The 22,859-nt window shown below is 41.3% G+C and overlaps 1 protein-coding gene across 4 annotated transcripts in view; it reads right to left on the reverse strand.

Annotated features, from left to right (window-relative positions):
• Window positions 1-4,520: 4,520 nt before the first annotated feature.
• LRRC38 (leucine rich repeat containing 38) overlaps window positions 4,521-22,859 on the reverse strand; it is a 57,735-nt gene continuing 39,396 nt past the window's right edge. Inside the window, exons 1-3 of one of the 4 annotated variants that reach the window (XM_035344574.1) lie at window positions 20,182-21,155; window positions 8,755-8,822; window positions 4,521-6,105 (exon numbers count right to left, since the gene is read on the reverse strand). In XM_035344574.1, the coding sequence (XP_035200465.1) occupies window positions 6,028-6,105; window positions 8,755-8,822; window positions 20,182-20,809 (774 nt within the window). In that variant the 5' untranslated portion in view covers window positions 20,810-21,155 and the 3' untranslated portion in view covers window positions 4,521-6,027. Of the gene's footprint in view, window positions 6,106-6,541; window positions 8,823-18,705; window positions 18,709-20,181; window positions 21,156-22,859 lie in introns of those variants that run through there. The other 3 variants (XM_035344573.1, XR_004755685.1, XR_004755684.1) reach the window with 3 other exon arrangements.

The following is a 22,859-nucleotide window of genomic DNA, read 5'->3' on the forward strand; positions in this document are numbered from 1 at the left end:
TGAACTTGGTGGGGAGTCTTCACTTCAGCAGTGGTGTGATTTAGATCAAGTCCTCGAAGATTGAAAACGGTCAAATAAGATGTAACACCACGCAAATAACAGGCAACGCTGCCAAGGCTTCCTAGCTTACTACTGCCCTAGGAACTACATGAACTCAGTGATGCTACAAGGATGAAAACGAGGATGCATGGATGAAAATAATGAGCCCGTATTTTAAAATCTTTTCCACATTATCTAGTAAATCAACAATCATCTGAAAACCAAACCAAGCAATCGGTCTGAACTTCCTATCATTTGCTGTACCACTTGGAAAAGTAATAAATGAAACTAGCACGGCAAAGATACTCCTCCAACAGATTAGTCCAGACCAAGTAATTCTCTCTGATTTTTTAAGTGGATCATCAACCCTATGTGCAAGATAGTTCCTCCCTTCATACACTGTAGGAATTAAAGATTCCCATACTTAACACAAATCTAACACATACCAAGAGATTAGTGTCATTTCTCAGTAATTCAGCTGAGAAGCAATAATGCTAAACTTTGGAGCATATGTTCTGTAATATGCTCTGAAATCTGCAGTAAGAGTGATGCAACAAAATAGGAAACATCTACCCGATTTCTCTGCCCTCTGCATTTTAAGAAATCTGACAGAGAAACGTCTGCCCAACTCTATGTAACAGTACCACCAAGGAGACCTTACAAGTGGCTGCTCACAGGCTTGGCTGGTGTAAGCACTACTCCAGCCCCCTTTGCTGCCCCTGCTGAGGACATAGGTACGTCTCTACTACTAGCGCTGACAAGCCTTTACTCTCCTTGGTGTGAAGGTTATCATCATATCTGACTGTGGTGCTCTGTGCAGCCTGTCTTTCGTAGTGGGCATTCACACTAAGCTGGGTTACAATCTTGCTTTGTTCTGGTGGGAGGAGATGACTCACTATTTGTTCCGTGAGACTACAAGGAGACACCTTGAAGCAAAAAATGGCTTTGAAGTGCCAGCTTGCTTCACAGAGCAGATGGCTGGGATAGGCTGAGGTTAAAGACATTCATTATAAATCCATCATCAAACTAGGACATAGATGTACAGTGATTATCAGATCAGGAGAATGTGCTCAGAATGGCAACTTCTCTGTTGCTGCCTGAGCTACACAAGACTGCGGCCAGGCTTTGGTGAGTTGGACCAGCCTCTCCTTTCACAGACCTGAGAGCAATGCCACCGAATCCAGAAAGAAGCTGGAAAAGCTATCTGGCCTCTCTCTGCACAGAGTGTCTGTAATAGCCAAATAGTGCCAGCTAAATGGAATTAGTAATCACCCTCCAACACGGAAATCACAAACTCGGACTGCTAACATACGTGTAGATCATCAGTGAAAAAGGCCCGCAGAGTTCTCTCTTTCTGCATGAAACTGGAGAGAAGAAACACACAGGCAGAGGGCTGCAGAGGTTGCATTTTCCAGGCAGTATCTTCCCTGGGTAAATCAGCATTTCACAGCAATAAAGTTAATGGAGCCCTACCAACCTTTACCAGATAAGGACTGGATCCCAAATAATTTAGTAGTGAAATGAGAATTGAGGCCAACATGCGGCTAAAATTATTTTTGTTTAAAGCATGGTTCAGGTTAAGCAGAAAGCAATTACTTCCTTTGATGCACTCGCACAAACACACTACTCAGTGGTGAATAATCTGCGTCCCATATGCCATTATTGAAGAAATTTGAAGAAATCAGCCTGCATGAAACACTTTCTTCTGAAAACAATACAAGCTTCTCAGCCTAATGACTTCTGTTTCCTCAAGGAATAATATAAATTAGGCTGTGTTAAATTTGTAGTCATTTTCTTGTCACATAGTATAATGCTCATGAGTTTACGGTTAGAACACTCCCTGCTTTCATTTAAAATCCAGTGTGGCAGGGTTTCTTTTACTTTGTCTGTTAAAAAAAAGCCATTCCAGACTGAATAATTACTAAAAAAGATTTTTCTTGCAATATATATCTATATATTTAAGCTGCGGACACAGTATATCTTATTGTGAATTTACTTCAACGTTATACCACTCTTGGAAACATAATTTACGATTGGATTTTGAGTAGCAAAGCAAATACAGCAAAGTAAAAATACAGAATATTTTATACATCATTCCCCTGCCACTTTTTAAACAGTCTCATCTGAGGTTAGATAATACAATGACATTTGGGACTTGCTATAGGAAGAAAACAGTAAAATCAATTATAGAGCAACATTTTCTTGTTCCATCTTTTGAAGATGCAAAGCAGTTTTTTAAAAAAATGAACATAATCCCAAGGCAACTGCATTATTCCGAATAAAGCAAGGCTCTGCATAGTGAATCAGCACTGATGGGCAGAGAATTCAGGACTACCAGTTGACACTGCAGCTCCAACCCAGTACCTAGTACTAATTGCTTGCCCCTGTTCCACGTTTCTCTGCCAGTACGTAGGCTTTTATATCACCGTGTTAAAATTAAGGTAAGCACTCAAGGAAATAAGTAAATCAAAAATAAGTCACCTACAAAAATTAATCCTTAATCTCATTATGTCTCACTCCCCCCTTATTGATATTTACGGCACATTTGTCTCATCTTTCTAGTTAAAACCTTGCATTTTTAAAACCACTGGGGGCCATGTTTATATGGAATCTTTGGGAGTTCAGAGAAACATTTCTTCACCTTCAAGTATACAGTTTACATTGTTAATAAGGACATCTCTGTGCATTTGCCCAACTGACCAAAGTGACCTTTAAGGGATTTATTCTGGTCATTTCCTCCTGTGACCCAAATTCACATTTGAAGCCAGATCTTCAAAGGATAAAGAGTAATACTTTAACCCACTGCAAATTGCAAACCTAATCTACTCTTAAGAGAGCGACACTTACTCAATTTGAGAAAAATTGGTGGGCAAAAATAGAGTAGAACTGTTTGTCAAATGTGTTCACAGTCATTTAATTCCCTGTTAAATACCATGACGACTACACATTATTTCTGCTGTAAAGTCTTTCAACGCTAATTAAAGAGCAAAAGCCCTGCACACCACCACCATATTCCAATATGCCTTGGAATGTCAATTAGCTGGACTGTATCACATTTAGATTTTAAGCAAAGGTCACATAGCTGGATTTACTGCTCACTCTCTGAGCTAAGGGGAGCTTCTAATGTGGTGTACAATGCTTAGCTCGTTTCTCCTTATCTCATGGTGAGTAGCATGACCAGGAAGGAAAAAAAAAAAAGGAACCATCAGTGTCCAACCGCTACATTCCAGGGATGTCAGCTTGGAGGAGTGACCTCACATACTGGTGAAATAACTGAAGCATACCTTGCTAGCATCATTGTCTGTATAGATGTTTCTTACTTTCAGTTCTGGGTTGATCATATGACAGATTTTTCTACAGCCTATTACTTCACACATCAGATTGCAGTTTCAAATTTAAGCCTTCAAAAAGGCAATTGGTGCTTCACCTGTGAGCAGTAAACTTTAAAAATTCTATCAGCATCCATTTCTGTTTGAAATACTCTTTAAAAAGTGATCTCATTTGATACCTGGGCATGAACTGGCTAACCTTTAGAATTCACCACTACTAGCAGAAATCGGAGAAAAAGCAGCTCTCCAATCAAAACAATGCTGCTTTGAAGCAAACTTGACTCTGCTGAACAACTCTAACCCAACCTTCCTCACTCCTTATTTGCTCCTAACCACCCTGAAAACGTTTCACTTCCCACAATAACAACAGTAGAAGCCTGCTCTGAAGTGTTTACTTGGATGTTTTTTGACAACCCCAAGAAAGCACATTATGTCTGCGAACCCAATGTTACACAATTCCACACGGCTTCATGGAGCTCTGGGTGGGGGGTGAGAGCTGATGGGAACTGGAGAGATGCATCATAATTTAAAGTATTTTTATTACGAAGCTTAACTTATCACTAGGTGATGCTAGATGATGTATTTGAGGTTCTTCTGTAGTTATTTTCTGGAATTCTATGACATGGTTGCATTGCTCCAACATTAACAGGTGGGACATGAAATGAAATGGCAGATCCTACTCTACACCAAGAAATTTAATTTCTTACTGTGTATTTCTGGTTTCTTTATGGAAAATGTATGCGAGGTTTTAGGATTTCAATGACACCCTCACCACAACGAATCACGACTTACCTCCGCAGTAAAGCATCTCGGTTGTCACTAGAGGTCAGTAAAAACAGGTTACACCACAAACAGTAACACTGTACATTCAAGAATGATGGGATTCAGAAACTATCCCAAACCCTGCTCCTTTATTCTGGGGGACACAGACTTAAGTCAGGAGCATGCCAGCTAGCACCCTTGGAAACTAAATTCATTTACTCACGCAGTAGGCAGGTAGCACATGCTGAATCAGTAAAAGGTCCTGCACAGAGCTGCTCCCATGGGTTTGAAAGCCAGTACAGAGGGACCTCCGCTAGGGATGAAGGACTGTCTCAGGCTCAGCATCCCCATCAGGCTTCAGCTGATCCACTGAGGCTGTCTACAGGGGTGATAGTTACAGCAAGCTCTAGTATTGTGATACACACACACCATCTCAATATCGGACAAGCGTGCGCAATCCTATCCACATTGGTAGGTGATTGCACACACGGTGCTTCGCACAGCCAAAAGACGAGCATTTTTGGTTACCTCTAAGTATGCTGGGCTAAATTTTAGCTGTCAGTGTACAGTGGCTCACCCTGCCGTATGAATCTGAGGGAGACAAGCAATATGCTCCTCTTTACGAGCTTCCAGAACCATCCCTTCGAGGTATTTTCCCAATGTATTTTTATGCTGCTCCAAAAATGGACCCATTAATATTCATATCTGAGTGAGAATCACAGCAGGGATGAAGCTGCCTCAGAAAGATCCTGGCTGACTGAGGATGAAATGCTAGGTTTGGACAGTCGCTTCAGGTGATCTTTATTTTAATATTCTGTGGATTAGACATTTCCTTAAACCAATGTGCATGCTTCTAGAAAGTCAGTCTGTATCTCAATTACATTATGCAGATTTGCTTTCTTGCACATTTCTTGGATTCTCACGCATCCCAAGATCCAGCATTTCATCAAGGAGACATATCTGCAGGCAATGTGACAGCTGCTTCCTGGCTCTCTGAGCCAGCAACATTTTATTTGGGTCATGCATAGTATCTTTCCTTCTCCTTGAAGCAGGTAGAATGTCTGCTCACTTCTGACGGTGGCAGATACCAACACAAAAATTAAGCCATTTTAGAAGGCAGACTGGCAAGGAAGACTAAGTTGCTATTGCACGTTTATAACAACGCACCGTGTTTCCTGAGCTAGCAATGCACTGCACGGGAAGCTAAATTCAGCTTTAACACTTGACAAGTGCAACTTCACTCATCTTAATGCAAGTTACTGCAGTCGGAGTAGATTACTTACTCACTGGATCCCATCCACAGAAGGATCCCTTCACGGGAAGACTTCTCATGTCCACAAAGCTGGAGATGGGATTACCTCCATGCTACCACCTTTGTGGAGGTCAGATTGCAATAATAACGCAACCTTCAGGCTACTTTTTCAAGAGTTCTATTCATGGTGAAATTTACTTTTAAAGTTTTGCAAGGAAGCATCCAGCATGGGAATGTTTTGCTCTGAACATTACATAAAATAACATAAAATGACAATCCCAATAGGAACTAAATCCAAGTTCTGTCTCATTTACTAGCAATTAGAAATATGGAAAATCAATAGTAGGTTACAGCTGATGCCTAGAAATAAATATTGCTAACTGGATGAGTTCAATACTTATGAATTACACATTACTTAGTAGGGAAAATATCATTAGAACTTCTTATCTGGAAAAAAAAAAAAAAAAAACATACTTTGCAAAATTGCTTTGATGTGATGGAGTGTCCAGAATGGCAGCTTCATAAATAAAGCTTTCCTAAGCCTTGCTCTTCAGTTTGCACTGGATTATGTGGGTGACAGCTTGGTCTGTTCCTTGCTGTTCTGGGGGTTGCTAAGATCCAACTAAAATCAGTGCTTTCAGGGCTTTATGCTGGGTTGAACAAAATGCTAAAAACTCTACACAAATCTAGATCTTCATTTTGAGGCATCATGGTAGGATGAACCTGCAAGTAAGAGCAGAACCCAGTCAAAATAGTTGAGTTAGAGATAAGACCTCTGCAAAATTAGTCAACCTTACAGGCTAATGAAAAAAAAAAAAAAACACACCATAAATTTGTGACTAAAGGATGGGTAGAAATTTGCTGAAACATTCACTGACATCTCACTGGGAAGTTTGGTAGGACAGATCATTTTACCAATTGGATTCAAGCTTGGAGCCTGTAATAAAACTTGCCGACAAAAAGGTGTGACCCAGTTTCTTATTCCACCACTGAACCATTTGCACAGCTCCAAATATAAAACTGTTGGTAACATATCCATATTTGTTGCAAAGGGAGCGTACTGCATGAACTGCACCAGGCAACAAGTTGTATATTTCCAACCACGCTGCAAAACCCCTCTTTTACTGTTTTTATGTACAAATGAACACGAAAGCCCATGATGAAATTATAAATATAATTGTGTTATTTTTAAACATGGCACTACACAGTGAAAGTCATGTCATTTCATTTCTCTTGAAAGAATAACATAAGACAGTATTGATACAGAATATCCTCTTGCTGTCCCACTTAATTCTGTTCCAGTGTGTTTTTAGAAATAATAATCCTAACAATGGTAGCATTAAGTGACATTGAATAAGCTGTAGAGCTAACAGAAGTAAACACTCTTGTGCTGGTTTTAACCTCAGCATGGTGCAAACTCCGTTCCGGTTGTGTTGGCCAGTGGGGTAACTCCATTGGTGTCATGACTCCACGGCTAAGTCGTGCTGATGTGAGATCCCATGAGATCTGTCTTGTAACTTCTGCATCAGCCTTACATACATAACCATTACACAGAGCCCCCGTACAGTGCCTCCCTCCCCCTTGTGTATCTCAAAGCACTTAAAAAAAAAAAAGAAAGATAAATAATTATTATGATCTTCATTTCATAGGTGGGAAAATGGAGGCACAGACAGAAAAAGCGATCTGCTGAAGTCTTCGAGCTGGTCGCTGTTAGACAGGGACAATACCCAGGTGTCCTGAGTCCTAATCCCGTACCCCACCTACTGGACCACAGTGCCCCTCAGCACACAGTGTATTCCCTCCGGTCTGCCTGAACAACCAGCGTGACAGATACAAGAGATTTGGAACCAACTGTCCATGAAGTCCATTCATGTTAACTGAGCAAGGCAATATTATAACCAGAATGTTTTTTAAGAAATGATAGCATTTACAGTAGTTAAATAGATGCTACTTTTTATCAGTTCTATTTTTTTATAATAGCATACAGTCCGTAGGTTGTTATCACTATGTTATTTCCTAGTGTAAGTAAGCCCTCACGGCTCTTCTAGATAATACTTCAAATACGCAGAGCTTTAAAAAAATATTTCCATTACAAATATTTTAAAAATATACTTATCCTAAAAAGCTGTCCGGCACTATTCCAAAAATCACTTGTAATAAATGTCTCTTTTCATTTTAACAAAAATATCTACTGTTATATAGAAGAGCTCAAGTTTTGACAAATCTATAATAGTCAGAAATATCCTGGGCCAGATTCCACTCTTGTTTATACAGTTGCCAGTTTGGATCACGGTGTTCACTTCAGTTGTGTTACTCTAGTATAATCAGGAGCAGAATATAGCCCTTAGTGCTTTAAAATAACTAAACAGACTGAATACTGCAACACTTCCTTGGGCCTAGCATTACAGGGATGGGAATTCCTTTACTTCAATGTGTCTAAAACTGCAAAAGAATCTCGTAGTTAGTATTGGTGCCATAATCAAAGAGGTGCCAGGCAGCTGCATTGGATAACTCAGATCTAGAACCATATTTCACCTATAGTGAAGAAGTTTTTGGCTCAATGACGCCTGCACTGTGTCATTAAAAGAAGAATGACTGTTTAGAAAGAACAATTATAGAGAGAAAATGCCAACCTTCCTATGCTTTCTACAGTTCTAGGAATCATTTTAATTGCATTTTGTTACTTGGAAAATTGTGTGAGCTTATTAGAATCTCCCACTGCTTAGCTCTAGGAAAGACAGTTTTAATTTGCTTCCATATTTCCAGCTGCAATGCCCCCATTTGGTCAGTTCTTTTCAAAGTGCAGTTAAAACAAGCTATTAAGTGCTTGCAGGAATCTGCCTCAGACCGGATGGACAATGTGGAAGCTGTTAGTCTTTTTAAAACACTATTTTTTTCCCCCTTTCTTCCCTTTTCTTCCAGCCTTCAAATTGAAATGCACTGTTTGATTAAGGTTCATAGAAATTAAACCGATCTCATTGCATCAGGATACATATGCAAGTAAAGCTAACAGCCTCAGATGCAAACGGCAGTTCCTTCCTTTGACCTTCACAAAATCAGAATGCAACCTTAAACATGGACTTCATCTAATTTACACTTCAAGCTTTTAGTCTAGTTTTCTTCCTAGACATTGGCTGATGATCTAGTAACTTACACACCAAGGAGATTTAAGCATATAGACTAAGTTCAGTCCTCACTGTCGTCTTCATCATCATCGTCATCTTTACTGGGAGCACATCTTTGGAAGCAGTGTACTATAGTTGCTAGGAAGAAGCTTGATAGAATTGCAGCAATGGAGACTGCGACTCCAGAGAAGATGATGATAAAAAGGTCCGTCAATGACAAACTAAATTTGCATTCACTAAAGCTGACCTCAGATAATTCATTCAGAAAGATTCTTCTATTTTCTACAGGCAGGGAACACTGGATTTCATGGAGACCTGCAAAGAAGAGGAGAGGGAAACAAATCAGAGGAATATCGATGAATCCTTCTGTTGCCCTGGACAGATACTGAATGCCTGAAGAAAAACTTTAAGGGTTAATTCCAGGTTTATGAATTTGTATGAAATTCAGGAAAATATTGAACAAAATCTGACACTATCTAAAAGCCATTACATAGACCCCCCTGAGTGCTCCCTCAAGAGATAAAGCTATTTGCACCCTTACTCTTCCAAGAGGTATGACCTGGGGCTGTGATTTTGAGGATTTAAAAGTGTGAATGTTGAACCCAGTATGCCCGGAGACTCAGAAGCATTTCCCTACTGATTTCTGAACACAAATTCTGACTCCAAAAAAGGATAAAAGGGACGCTGAGTTTCCTTCCACACCTTGGTGCCTTCTACACTATTTTTTTTTCCATGCACAAAACTACAGTTGTCTTTTTCTTCTGGTCAAAAAAAATATATATCTTAGTTTTAAAGGATGCTTGTTTGACTCTGACCTGATTTCAACCTTTTCTCCCCAACACCTTTACAAGACACACAGACTAACAGATATTATTCCTCCATGAAGAATGCCTACAGGTGGCTTCTTTGTAGTAAAAGTAAAAAAAAAAATCAAAATTGAAACAATGGTGAGAATATAATTTGGTAGTGGGCAGTAAAGGCATAGCTCCAATTCTCTCTTCATTCACACTGGGGAAAATAAGGAGAGTATATTAGTGGGCTGGAATGGAGCAAATAGTGAAGCGAATGAAGTCTGGATCACTGTTAGCGAGATAGCTTTTACCTTGCTGCTGAGTATATGAATGTAAAGGGGAAGTACAAGCAGTGCGCATTAATGACATGAGCGCTGCTGCTGGTTTCCCTGACACACACACACTTACTGTGTGCTGATGATCACAAAATGGGATCCCAGTTTCTGCTGTGTGCACTCACTGCACACGGTGTTTCCATTGCACAGCTCCACATTGTGTCACAGAGGATGTGGGATAAGGCTTCCTCTGCTTTTACGAATTCCATTTTTTCTTGTGCTTGAATTGCTATGGTGCATTACGTTCTATTACAAAAGCCAGGCTCTTAGCGCTCGTGGTGCAAATCTGACTCGTTACCTGGATCCAGCCTAGCTGTTACGTTAATTCGAGAGGGAGTTTTAGCCAGGTCAGCTGGGGATCCATTCGATGCATCACCCTGACTTATTTGACCCGGTATCGATAATTGTATGAAATTTTGATCCCTAAAAGCCATCATGTATCTGCCTTATCTGCCTAAAGTTCTGTTGCTTTCCTTCTTTTCTCACCCACAACCTAATGAAAGCTGCCAGCAGAACAGGACAACAGTCAGCATGCCCAAGGCTGAATGGCTTCCTCTAGGCAAACTGCCACCTGAATACATGCGACATTTTTTCCCTGAGCCTGGAGCACACTGCTGCTGCATGGCAGATGGCGAGGCAACTTGCTCTGCAGACCTCTGAAACCTCTTGTGTGTGGAACTGGCCTGGAAGGGAGAGGAGCCACCCGGTTTCAAACACTCTCGGAGCCTTTTGGAATTCTGGAACCTGCAGTATTCACACACACCATGCCTTGTGCACAGGCTGACACGGTGGAGCACTGGAGTGTGCCTGTGACTGCACAGATGGCGAGAGGAAGCACACACTCCTGCACTCTGTAGCTTGTGATAGAGCTCTTTGTACAAACCAGAAGTTAGAGCTGTTGGCACTGAGTCCGTATTTTCTTTTCATCTAGACTTGAGAACAGCAACTCCAGGGGAAGAGCCAGAGTGACAAACAAAAGAGGACACAAACGGATACCTTTCCTATTCAAAGCCGTAAGAAATAAGGGAGAAGAGAAAAGCCGTAGCCTTTGACTCCAAGACCTGTGTCTTTCCAGTCAGCTTTTAAAAAAGGAAATGGTTTTCAATAAATTACAGTGGGTAATCAAAGCAGTTACTGCTATTGCACAGGAACAGCAAGAAAATGAGTGTAACCTATTGAAAAATGGTTTGAAGAGGAGTTCCTTGCTAGTAGGAAAAGATCATAGCAATATTTTGGCTGAAAAGTCTAGTCCGAGTGAATATGCCATCTAAAATTCCATTTCACTTGTAGCAAGCACAAAAAACAAAACAAAACAAAACAAAAATATATATATAAACCTTGTTTCTGTAAAACAAACCATTAATACCTGCTGAGTTCTTATCAGCACTGCTTTTCATACCAGCTGAGCTGTGTCCTCAGCGTGTCTAAAGAAAGATTGCACAGGTGACCATAAACAATTCTACTTTGTGAAAGAAATTCTCTGCTGTCCTCATCTGCCAGCTTCTCAAATTATCTCTGTGCTGCAGTGGCCTTGAAGAGCTGGAGTAGCAAATCTAAGCTTCCACAAGGAAAGCAGAAGAACAATATATTACAAAGAGAGAGGGGGGGAAAGAAAAAAAAAACACACACACAAAACCAACCAAACAAAAACAACTAGCGTTCTCTACTTACTGCAGCCCTTGCCTCTAGAAATAACTTGCTGTTGTTGTAGCATCTGCTCATCCTAGAGGGAAAGGAGCCCAATTGTTCAGCAGCGTTTCCAGCAGCAGTTTTGCCACAGACCTAAATGGAACCTGTAGGCTCTGAGCTCTATTCCTCTTCCCCGATGCTTTCACCTAACATCACAGCACACAGAATACAAACCGAAAAGAATCGCCAACGTACCAAGTCACTTAGAGGATAGTTCTTGCTAGGAGAATCAGTGTACTGTAATGATTTTGAGTCTGATTATACAATGGAGAGATATAAAAAAGCTCTTCTCTCTCCATGTAGCAATGGGTACTGAAATCTAGGTCATGTTCTCAAACCAAATAGATACGATAGGAATTTTCTACTTGCTTTATTTTTTAACACTCCAAGGTGCTAGCTTAGCCTCAGGTTTTTTTGCAGAATTCTTAGTCATTGAAAACAGTAGATGTCAATAGGCAAAACACAACATCATAAATCAGGGGCCGGTGGAGAGGCCTTGCTAGCTCCCAGCTAATGCTTCACCCACCCTGCGTACGCACCATTTGCCCAACAAGACGTGAATGAGCTGACTTCTATCCACGCACAAGGCAGTCTGCTAAAATCATACTGGAAACTATACTGGAAACCTAGAACAACTGCAGAGTGCAGTGGAAGCATGGCAGTGACTGAGGGAGAGAGGAACATTTATTATTCCATCCTGCTCAGTGAATGTTGCTTTGGTTTTTTGTTTCTTTTGGGGGCATTTTTTGCTGTATTGTGACACTACTGCAAAACCCAATAGAGTTAACAGAACCTTTTCTTTTGATTCCAAATACAATTTGGAGGACTTTGGAAGGGCCCCTATTTGTAACGGGGCCCTATTTGGAAGGGCCCCTATTTGTAACAGTAGCTTAGCAGCTTTATTTCTAGTGACAAAGGAATTTCTCCTCCCAAACTAATGCAGCCAGTATTAGACCAGAGCTTCCAATTGCTTACCTGAGAACAGCACAATGTGAAGGTCAGGGGCACGTCTGCCTAGGACCACACACAAACAATGCCATTTCAGCCGCTTCCTTCCAGAGCAGAATGGAACTTTCTTTGTTTTACATAACAGTAGGTTGGCCTTAAGAAATGGGCATCCAGAGTGTGGAGCACTGATGTTATGTGCTCCACCTCTCCTATTACATTCGTGCCTAGCAACATGGCCAGTTTTGTTCTTTGCTTAGGCAGAAAGTAATCCCAGGTTATCACGCACCCTCTACATGAGCACCCTCTACACAAGCCTTGCAGAGGAGGACAGTGCCATTTAACCTTAGGGGTCTGCTTTCACACGTTTTGACCACTTGAATCGTATCACTTTCTGTTATATAGATACACTTCTAATTCGGTACAACCTGTTTAATTTATTCTTTTAAAAAATCCGTTAGGCTTCTTGTAAAGGGTATCACGAGGAGGTTCAATATTTATTGCAGCAAGAAAACCTTTGATGATAGTTATATATATCTCATTGCTCCCACAACACGTTCAAAGAGTTGCTTCTTCATACAAAACAAATCTGTAAGTGAAATAACAAGTGTGAGCACGTTATAAATATACAGCTTGTTATTTTGGTCAGGGCCATCACATTATCTGTAAAAACTCCAGCTGTCTCAAGGACAATGTCATGCGCTCTTACTTTCTGCTATGTCCTCTGAAGAAGCAGATGTACTACGCTGCCGAGCTGTAATGAATTGTTTGCTTTTAAACTGGGAATGCTTTGAAGTCCTAGTCAAGGGCCAGGTGCTAGATTCTGCAGAGGCTGGTCTCTAAATACTGAAAAAATGACTTGAAATATGGGTCTGTTCCCAGAGGAACAGATATCTAAGTTATGTGGGGAGTGTCAAGTTTTTTAAAGGGAGAAGCATGGGATTTTGTCTCGTTTTGCTTTGTTTTGTTTGCTCTTTTGTTTGCCTGATATTTTGACTGCATTGTGAGTTGTGCCTTTGTTTAATATTCCACTGGCTAAAGACAAGCAGCAGCACGTATCACTTACACAGGTCGACCTGGCTATTTGAAGGACTCCTTGTGTCATGATTTCTTAATACCTATGCTAACTGTACCTTTTATTGGACAACTTCCGAAATTCATTATTACTTCAGTATTCTGGTGTTTGCCTGTTAACCCTCTGTAGCTTGGAAATCTTGCTCTATTTTGGAGGCTGAGTTTAAAAAAAGAAAAAGAAAGGGAAACCCCAATTCTATTGGGTATTTGTAGACTTCACATAATACAACTATTTAAGAAACATATATATAATCATGTATAATCTAACAATGTATGGCAATGCACACTAGTATGAGATTACAACAATGCCCACTCATACATGCACTGATATGTACAGGACTACATGCAGAGCAATGTATAAAACAAGCCATAAACGTAAGTGTGTTTAATGTCAATGTGTTCATTACAATAACTGGAAGAGCACTATAATATGCTATTCAAATATTTTAGGAAAAATAAAATTGATATTTGCCTTTTTGGCTGGAATTCAGCTGTTCTCCCATGGCACTGAATGTAGTTTACACTGACTTGAAATGTTTAAGTGTGGTGTTTTATTTCCTGTATGGTATTTTCCCTCCAGCTATAGTTCTCTTTAGTCTACTTAAACATCATCACTAATGTATTAGATCTATTAATAAGCAGTGAGAGAGGCCTTGCTTCTGAAGAGATATGGAGTTTCATTAAAATTAGCCTCAAGCTATCAGAAAAGTAAGGCTTAAAAAAACCTGAAACCTATATTTAGACCCCTAAATATTTTTTTTTAATGCCCAAATGCCCTAGAGTCTCCTAGTTTAACATCAGAAGGTACTTTATATTTAGCCATTGAAGCAAACTGTCAAGTTTAACATTAGGTGCCACACTGCAAACTGTCCTCACATCTTCAAATCCCGAAAGATGGAAGTACTCCAAAAAACCTCAGGGTGGAAGAAACAGCGAAAAGGCAGTGGCAGCCAGATCATTTTACTGAAAATGACTTGGATATCGCCTTATGTATTTTTATATATATACGTATATATAGAAACAGATCTGTTGCACTTGTTAGGTAATCTTATTTCCCTTTGGAGTTTCTGCATGAAGAGAATAAAAGCTGCTGAATGGGCATTCTTGGGGCTTTTAATTCCTTTCCAAAAACTGGATATTATGTTCTGTACTAGTGATGTGCTAGCATGTGCATGATATCCTGGGAAGAACCGAGCTGTAATGGACAGAACAGTCTGTCCTGGTTAGCAGAAGCTTGCTCTGGTTCTATATTAGCACACAAAATTAAGGCAGCCTTGTCTACATAGCAGATGAACATAGGTACTGATAAAGAACGGTAAGTCAGGAGGACTTACAAAAAGCTGAGTCGTTTTACCAGCTTTTCGTTAGGTTAGAAGGTTATATGAAGCTTGTAGTCACCTATAATTATGATGCTATGTTTTGAAGACAATGTTTACCATTCTCAGTGAGCCCCTAAGGGCTACTGTAAGGGCCTGGACTACAGAAGCATGATGTTATTTGTTTTATTTGCAGAATAAATTTATTTAGTAGTATATCTTGGATTGGAATGGGATTATAAAAGGACATGGAGAACCAAGAGATGATCAGCTCGTGGCCCAGCCTTTCCAAACAGGCTTACAAAACCAATTCCATTCTCATTGCACTGATTCACTTCTGAATCTCCTAACTACTGCTTCTTGTATTGAATTCAGTTTGGGTATCCAGCTCCAGAAGGCTGCTTACCGTCTCACTGTCCCCTGCTCTTAGCTTTTTTCCTGCCTCTCCTCTCACTACCATCCTTCCCTCCTATTCTTTGCATGGATGGTCTTTACACGGAACCACAGCACTTTACCACGGTTTAACTATCCCTCCGTAGTGGGGAGGTACCAGCTACAGAAGTCCTGGAAGTAGCTAAATAAAACCCGTACCAACGCTGGCGCTCTAAGAATGCTCTGGGTCTCTTAAGGATCTGTAATCTTGTGCACAAAACTTTCCAAAGTGGAGCAACAATTGATTAAATGTGGAGGAAAACACAGTCCCAGATGATGGAAAGGAGACACTCTGTCACACCAAGGAATAATTAAGCACTAATTAAAAGTCGTTAAAAATGCATTAGTCATTAGCAAACAAGGCACAGCTGCCCAAAGCATGTTCACAGAAAGTAAAAAATCAGCAGCAGATTTCTACAAAGCACTCTAATATGTCGACTGCAGACCCCCTGCATTTGCTTTTCCTGTGTGCATTTTAGCTGAGTCTACTACCTTTGAGATGAGATGCTCAGAAGGATTTGAGGATTTTCTTTTGTAGTGTCGTGCACTCTAAACAGCACCTTTCACCAAAAACTTATTCCATCAAAACTTGCTGTACTTAAGCGCGTGAATGGCAGCATTTCCGAAACTCAGTTCTGCAGGTAATGGACGCCCACAACCTTCTGCTGGATGAGCCCAGAGTTTCAAACAGTATTATTGGAAAAATGAGGTTAAGAGACAAGGCAGGAAAGGAAAAGTGCACAAAGTTTGAAAGTAGAAGAAAGCCCTTCCATAATCAGAAATTAGGATTCTATGGAACAAATACATGCAAGTAGAGACTAGAACATAGTAGCACACACCTCAGATAGGTAATTTCCTTGAATTCTTTGAATAACACATTCAAGACCAAGTTAGACTTCTGTTTTTTTCAAGATATTCTTTGTTCTGAGAATTTGTTTGCCCCAACATGCAATAAAACCTTCCTTGAAAGGACAACTGTCTTTAGAGGGACAGAGATCTTACAGAAGCTTTTCTATTTCCAAAAAAGATTACCCAGTATTCTTAATCTCCATACTCCTCCTACTGGGAAGCTTTTAATGTGCATCATCAACCATCATGCTGCCACTCAGGCTTATCAAATGCCTGTAAAATCAAACTCACCCTTCCTCAGAAAATATTTCTAAGTTTTCAAACTTAACTGTCTCATTGTGACCCACAGCGAACGCTCTGTGTCTTCTCATGGCAAAAAACAACGGTTACGTGTTCTCCACTTAGCACCATTTCACTGACCTTCACAGTTCCTTCCTCTACACTGCATTATGCACACTCTTTTGTTTCTTTAATCCATTATTAACCAAATCAGAGGGTAAAAATGTTGTTTGGTTTTCAAGTAAGATGAAAACTCCATTACTGGTATCTGTCTTACAAATAGAAAACTGTATTTGCTTTCCTATTTTTTTAAAGCAGGTAGAACGCCACGTTTTGTTGCAAAACTTTTAGGGCAGTTTCTTCATTAAGTCTGCCTGCAAATTTGGCGTGTGAGAGTAGTTCCTTATTGCCAATCAATGCTTTAGTTCGAAATTTAGGTTGGATGCATAAATGCTGGGATCTGTAAAATGATTCAAATCCCAGCTGCTTGTGTGCAGCGACAAGCTAGATTTGCAGAGGCAGCACAGCTGGAATGAGGCTTTCCAGTCAGCTAGTCAGGCAGCTCAGCAGCAGTTGTAACTTCACAAGCTTTTTCTGGTAGCATGCCAGAAAGAAAACAGACCTGGCTTTTGCAAAGCTAATGAGCTGAAGTATGCCTTTTGTTCAGATCACTGAGTTCTCCAGAGGCCTTAATTGCAGAGGTAGAGAGTTTCAGGATCAGTTATTGAGATTTCCGTACTGATTGACAAAACTCCAATTTTTAAAGCAAGCTGGTATTTCTTTTGCAAAAACCAAGGGCAGGTTTGACCAGCATGACATTTTCCTACAGTGCTAAAATTAAAAGGTGGAACAGTGGCTAGGCTTCGTAAACAGTTCCAGCTTGGGTGATTTCTCTCAGACATGCAGACAGGGCACATTAAACTATTTTAAGTGTCATTGGAAGTGAAGAATCCAAATGAAGTCCCTACACGTAAGCCTGCTGGTGTATCTCTCCCAGCCATTTATCTTCTGTTGCTACTGGTTCTGACTCCCCAGGGGCTGACATCCAAATTGCACACCTGGATCCTACTTCATCCACAGGATGGTTGGAGTGTGTTTCTTTTCCACTTTGGCATACCTTTTCCCTTTCTAGTCCTTTCTGAAGCATCCCAATCCAGCAGAAGACACACATGACAGCGTACAGAGCCTTTAGCTTCTTTGCAGCTCTTTGTGTGAACACGCTGGGGATCTCTGATGCAAGTTACTGTCATTCACCCTTCCATATTCTTTCCCTTCTCAGTAAATCCAGGTCACAAAGTTTGTCATTTAAAGGCTGGGGAACATCAGTCTGTCACAAAACTGCTCTGTAGCATAAATCACAGCTTATTCTTAAAGAAAATCAAGAGAAGAAACACCCCAGCCAACTCTTTTTGCCATCCTTCTGTCTTCCATTCGTAGAGAGCATGCAATGGAAATGCTAGAGCTTCTGCAGCATTAAAAGAGACAAATATACAACCAAGAGAAGGAAGTTCTTTTCTTGGACCCTGAAAATTTGTTCTTGTATTTCTCTTTTGCAGTGTTCCCAGACAATGCCTGCTGCCCTACTTATCCTGATGTGTTTGCTGCAAGAATACTCGCCTCCAACCTGATAGCAGTACCATGAGGAAGCCAGCGAGTCTGAATGTTCGGTCTTTGAGTTGCTCTTCCCCCTCCTCCCAGGGAAGATGTGATACCACCAGAAATGCCACGCAAACAGGGCTTTGGACAAGTACAAGCAGACAAATAATGCTGACATGATTAGCTCCTAATTGGTAAAATGTCGCAACTTCATTAAAAACTGAAGACTGTGTATGAAACCCGATCAAATCCCAATCCTAAGAACTAGTTCTACGCGGACTTTCCAAAAGTTGTTTTGAAAGGCACTGAGCTGTGGCCATGTTGTTTTAAAATATCATCGAGAGGGTCTTTTCTTTTGGGGATTAGTTTTGCCCTCACCTTCAGGAATAATGTCTTACTACTCTATTAAAGGAGGCAGCCAGCATTGTTTGTGACAGCAGCTCACGAGGAGCAAGGAAAAGGCTGAGTTTGCGCACTCTTCTGAAGCCTCACTGACAAGGCTGGCTGCAAAGGAATCGGTAGATCTGCACCTGGGAGGAAACGCAAAGCAGAGCATTTGCTCAGGCAATGGGCAGGAGGGCAGCTCTGAAAAGCAACCATTTAAATATTTGCTTCTTTCCTCCTTGTCTTCCCAAATCAAACCAAACTGAAACTTCGAAAGGTACGGACAGGCTGGTAAATTACTATTTTTTGGTTGTTTGACTGAAACACAGTTTCCGTTACTTTCAGTGAGCTAAAATACTGTAAGAAAACATCTGTAAGCTTGCAAGAGGCTGGGGAACACTGACACCGATATGGAAAAGCTGAGGTACTTGAGATTGCCAGACATAAGAAGTTCAGATAAACTTAAAAACACTGACAGGACAGAAAAGAAAGAGAGATGGGCTGGAACAGGCTCTATCAGAGCAGACTCAGTCTGGACAAAGGGGAAGGAGCTTAAAGTTCACGAAAAGATGGAAGTGAACTTTATTTCCCCATGAACTTTTCATGGGGAAGTGAGCTGGTGTTTGGCTGAGAGCAGCAAGCAGGAGAGATGGGCAAATACTTCTCAGATTGAACTTTCACTAGAGCACTGGCAAGGTGGGGAAACAGCCAAGGTTTGGTGTACAAAGGGTAAAGATTTCACTGAGGCAGACAGGGAAAAAAACCACTTTTTCCTCAAATGACTGATTACTATTATTACTATTATTATCATTCACAGCTAAGAATATTTAAAGTGACCTAGATGAGTATAATAAAAAACGCCAGCCAAGGTCATGAGCATAGGAAGAGCTTGAATAAGTGATTGCAAACTGATGATCAAGAGAGGAGACAAAAGACCTCTGAAACTTCTGGGTAGTGTTTTTCTCCTTTTGCATCTGAAGCCAACCAACCATTTATTCAACCTCAGCCCATTCTCCTGAGACTCTCCCCCAGCCTTTTACTTCTCACCATCTTCTGCAGGGACGTCATCCCTTGGACAAAGCCCAGACCCCAGTGATTTCGTGTACACCTGTACACCCTTGGCAGCTCTTACAAGCTTTTCTGCTCCCAGCAGCTGCCCTGCTGCTGGCAGCTGGGCAGCTCAATGGCAGGAGTTTATGCTCCAGGGCTTGTTGGGAGGCAGGAACTGTGAGGAGATCTCCTACTAAAGCTGGGTTAAGGATGGCTTTGGGGTCAGGTGGGAAATGAGGAGCAAAACCTTGGATTCCCAGGGACACGGGGCAGTCTGCTTTTTCCATGCTCTTCTGAAAATTACTGGCCCAAATACCAAATTATATATCCTGTATTTTGGGGTGTTCCAGAACCATTTAAATTTATTCCTAATATTGGAAGAAGTGCTATTTCAGTAAAAACACCATAATCAAGCTATTGAACAGAGTTTCAGAATATCACAACAAAATAGTTCTGGGAAAGGGCTGACAACCACAGCTGCATTAACTGGGGATTTAACTCCTCTGGAGCAGCTTTGTAGCTGATGGGTAAAATGTGAGGAAAATCAGCTTTCCTAAGGAGCTGGCACAGAATATTTAGCTGCTCAAAGGGCTTACTGTAGAAAGAAACCGAAGTCTGGAAGAGAATCAGCTCTGGGCACAATGGATTTGAAAAGGCTCCTTCACTGCCTATGTGGGTTTAGTCTATAAATTGAAATTATTACGGCTTATTTTTTAAAGCTTATTTCTTAACTGGGAGAAAGACCTGCTGCTAAAAAGAAACCAACGTCATTTTAATGGCCTCTTTTGCTGAAAGCATGCAATTACAGTTTGACCAAAAGGCAGTTCAGGTCACTGCAGGCAGGACGCACAGACAGTTTGACCAACAACCCTCCTTCCCTCCGAGACACGCACAAAGCAACGTGCACACTGTGCTGTGAGCCACCGAGCTTTACCTTTCTGGAGCTTGGATGCATTGTCCTGTATCCAGCTGAAAAGGTTGGCAAAGTCACAGTCACACACCCAAGGGTTGCCCTCTAAGCGTATAGTCCGCAGGGAGGGCAGCGCTTCCAGGGCTGCCACGTTGAGGCTTTGCAAGTTGTTGTCATTCAGTTCTAACACTTGGAGCTGTTCCAGGTTCTCAAAAGCAGCCTCATCCACATCCACCAGGTTATTGTTTCCAAGGCTCAGTTTTATCAGTTTTTCTGCTGACTTGAATATCCCAGCATCAAGCTGTGTTAAATTATTGTAGCTTAAGTCTAAATACACCAGCTTGGTAGAGCTGCTAAAAGTGCCCTCTTCTAAAGAGGTGAGGGAGTTATTCCTGAAATCCAAATAGACCAGATCTCCATAAAATATAAAGAAGTCAGCTGGTATCGCCTGAATGTTGTTATCGGCTATAAGAAGTTTCCGTACATCCAATGGAAATGGATTAGGAACACTTGGGAGTCCTTGGTCCCGGCAGTCTATGGTGTGGTAGTCCATACAGCTACAGACAGCAGGACAAAAATGACCCCCGGGTAAGAAGAGCAGGCAGACAAAGACAGAAAAAGGCAGAAGGCAGAAAGGAAAGCATGGCAACATCGTCAAGGATTTGAAAGCTGTGATGAGCACCACTTCTAAGAGAAGGACATTTTGCCTAGCTGAGCAGCGGTGCCTGGTACTCGTGTGTGTGTGTGCTCGTCTCCAGGAGATCACATATCATCCCCGATCCGATGGCAGCGGGCTCGGCAGGGGGAGGGAGACAGTGACTGAAGGGGAGAGGGAGGCAGGCATATGTGAGGATTTACACTGTCAGAGAATGATAATGCCGTACAATGCAAGGGAAAGAGCGATGATTGGGTAAGCCGGGGACCTTTCAAAGGACTCCCTTGCTTTTGTGAGCTAAAAAAAGCTGAGAGCCTGGTAGCATATTTGCTGTATATTCCAGCAAATGGGAAATCACACCTAATCCTGTGACTCTGGCAGCAACAGCTTACGTTTAAAAAGCCCTTCAGGTAATGCACCCTGATGAAAAAAATGGTTTTGTTTCTTCACATGTGCCTACATCACAGTGACCAACACCCGAGAGAAAAGCAGGTGAGGTTCAGAAGGATCCGGCTGACTGCTAAGGTCTCTGTTCTCTTTCATTTGTAAAATAAGGAGCGGAAGAGCAGCAGGGACAAGGAGAAATAACTTGTGCTGTTTCTGGATGCCTTGCCAGCTTTTAGGGCAAGAATATTAACAGTATTTAAATGACTCATTATCTTTTAATCAATGAGAATAATCTACTGCAGCAACAAAGAATATGGTCTCAAAAATGAGGGTGTTTGTTTTCCTGTTTTAATAACCCAACCAGCTACTTTCTAATATGGCACTAGTAATGTCCTTCAGGCCAGATAAAAGCAAAAAATGTGGATCAGACCTTTAGCTAGTTAAAAATTAATGGTTTTTCTTCATTTGCAGGGCAAAAAAATAACTGACAATCAATCCACCTGCCTCCTGCATCTCTGCTTCAATCAGCAGAGATGATTTTGCAAGAAGGCATCTGTGTTTTTGTGACACCCCCAAATCCACACCCAGAAAGGTAGGATCTCTGCCAGCTGCAGGCTTAACTTTTAACTCCATCACTCCCTCTTTACACACATCCTGTAAGCAGACAAAATGGGACTCTAGTGCTTGGGACCTATGTGCTATGAACGAGGATTTTTCTAAAAAGACAGATGGTATTTTGGTGTGTACATCCTGAAGATTAAAGCACGAACTCAAATGCCTTTGGCAAGCTCATTCCCAGGTCAAAGAGAGGCCAGTGATGTTGATTTAAGGTCATTTCCTAACTGAATTCAGAGTATTCATTCAGGACAGGGTACAAAAAATTCCATCCATGATATCTTATCCTCCCAAGACCCCCATTTACATACAGAAAGCAGTACCACCCTCTCCTTCAGTGAGTGGTACTGTTTTTGTAAAAGAAGACCCCTCCCCTTCCCCTTTCATTCAGCAAAGACCCTCCTTAAACAGCAACCTGAAGCTGAGACTGTGCCAGGCACCTGCTCCACCAGACAGTGCCAGGCACTGCTGTGTCATTCTGTTATTTAGCGTTGTTACAGACTTAAGAGTGAAATGCCACAATATCACCTGTTTTTTCAAACACGTTACGCTGCACAAGACTTGGGCTTTGTGTTATGGCTTATGGTGAACTCAGGGAGCATACCTTTTGCATGCTTCCAGTGGAAGTCTGTTTCCTTCCAAGCCTTTCTCGTTAGCCTCAGCACTTTTGATGACAGCAGTGTTTGTTGAAGGTGCGCAGCACGAGCTGAGAGTACTGGCCTGATGTATAAAGGACGAAATCTAGTTGCTAAAAGGGAACTTTGGATAGAAAGCCAGGGTGGGCACAAAGAGGGAACAGTCATGGATGGGACAGAAGCCAAGGCAGCACTTCCAACTGTGCTGCAAAACACACACAAGTTCACACACACACAAGCACTTGAGAAAACCCTACACAGGGATGATTTTCTAGCATGCACAGAACCACCTTAGTTAGCTAGTACTATGCTCCGTTAAATTCTAAAGTACAGCAGCAAAGACAATTAAAACCTTCCAAAATCACCAGACCTCTTACATAACTTCTTCCTAATGGGCAGTGGAGCCAGAG

Source organism: Oxyura jamaicensis, chromosome 21 (assembly GCF_011077185.1).
Source record: "Oxyura jamaicensis isolate SHBP4307 breed ruddy duck chromosome 21, BPBGC_Ojam_1.0, whole genome shotgun sequence".
Taxonomy (NCBI): Eukaryota; Metazoa; Chordata; class Aves; order Anseriformes; family Anatidae; genus Oxyura; species Oxyura jamaicensis.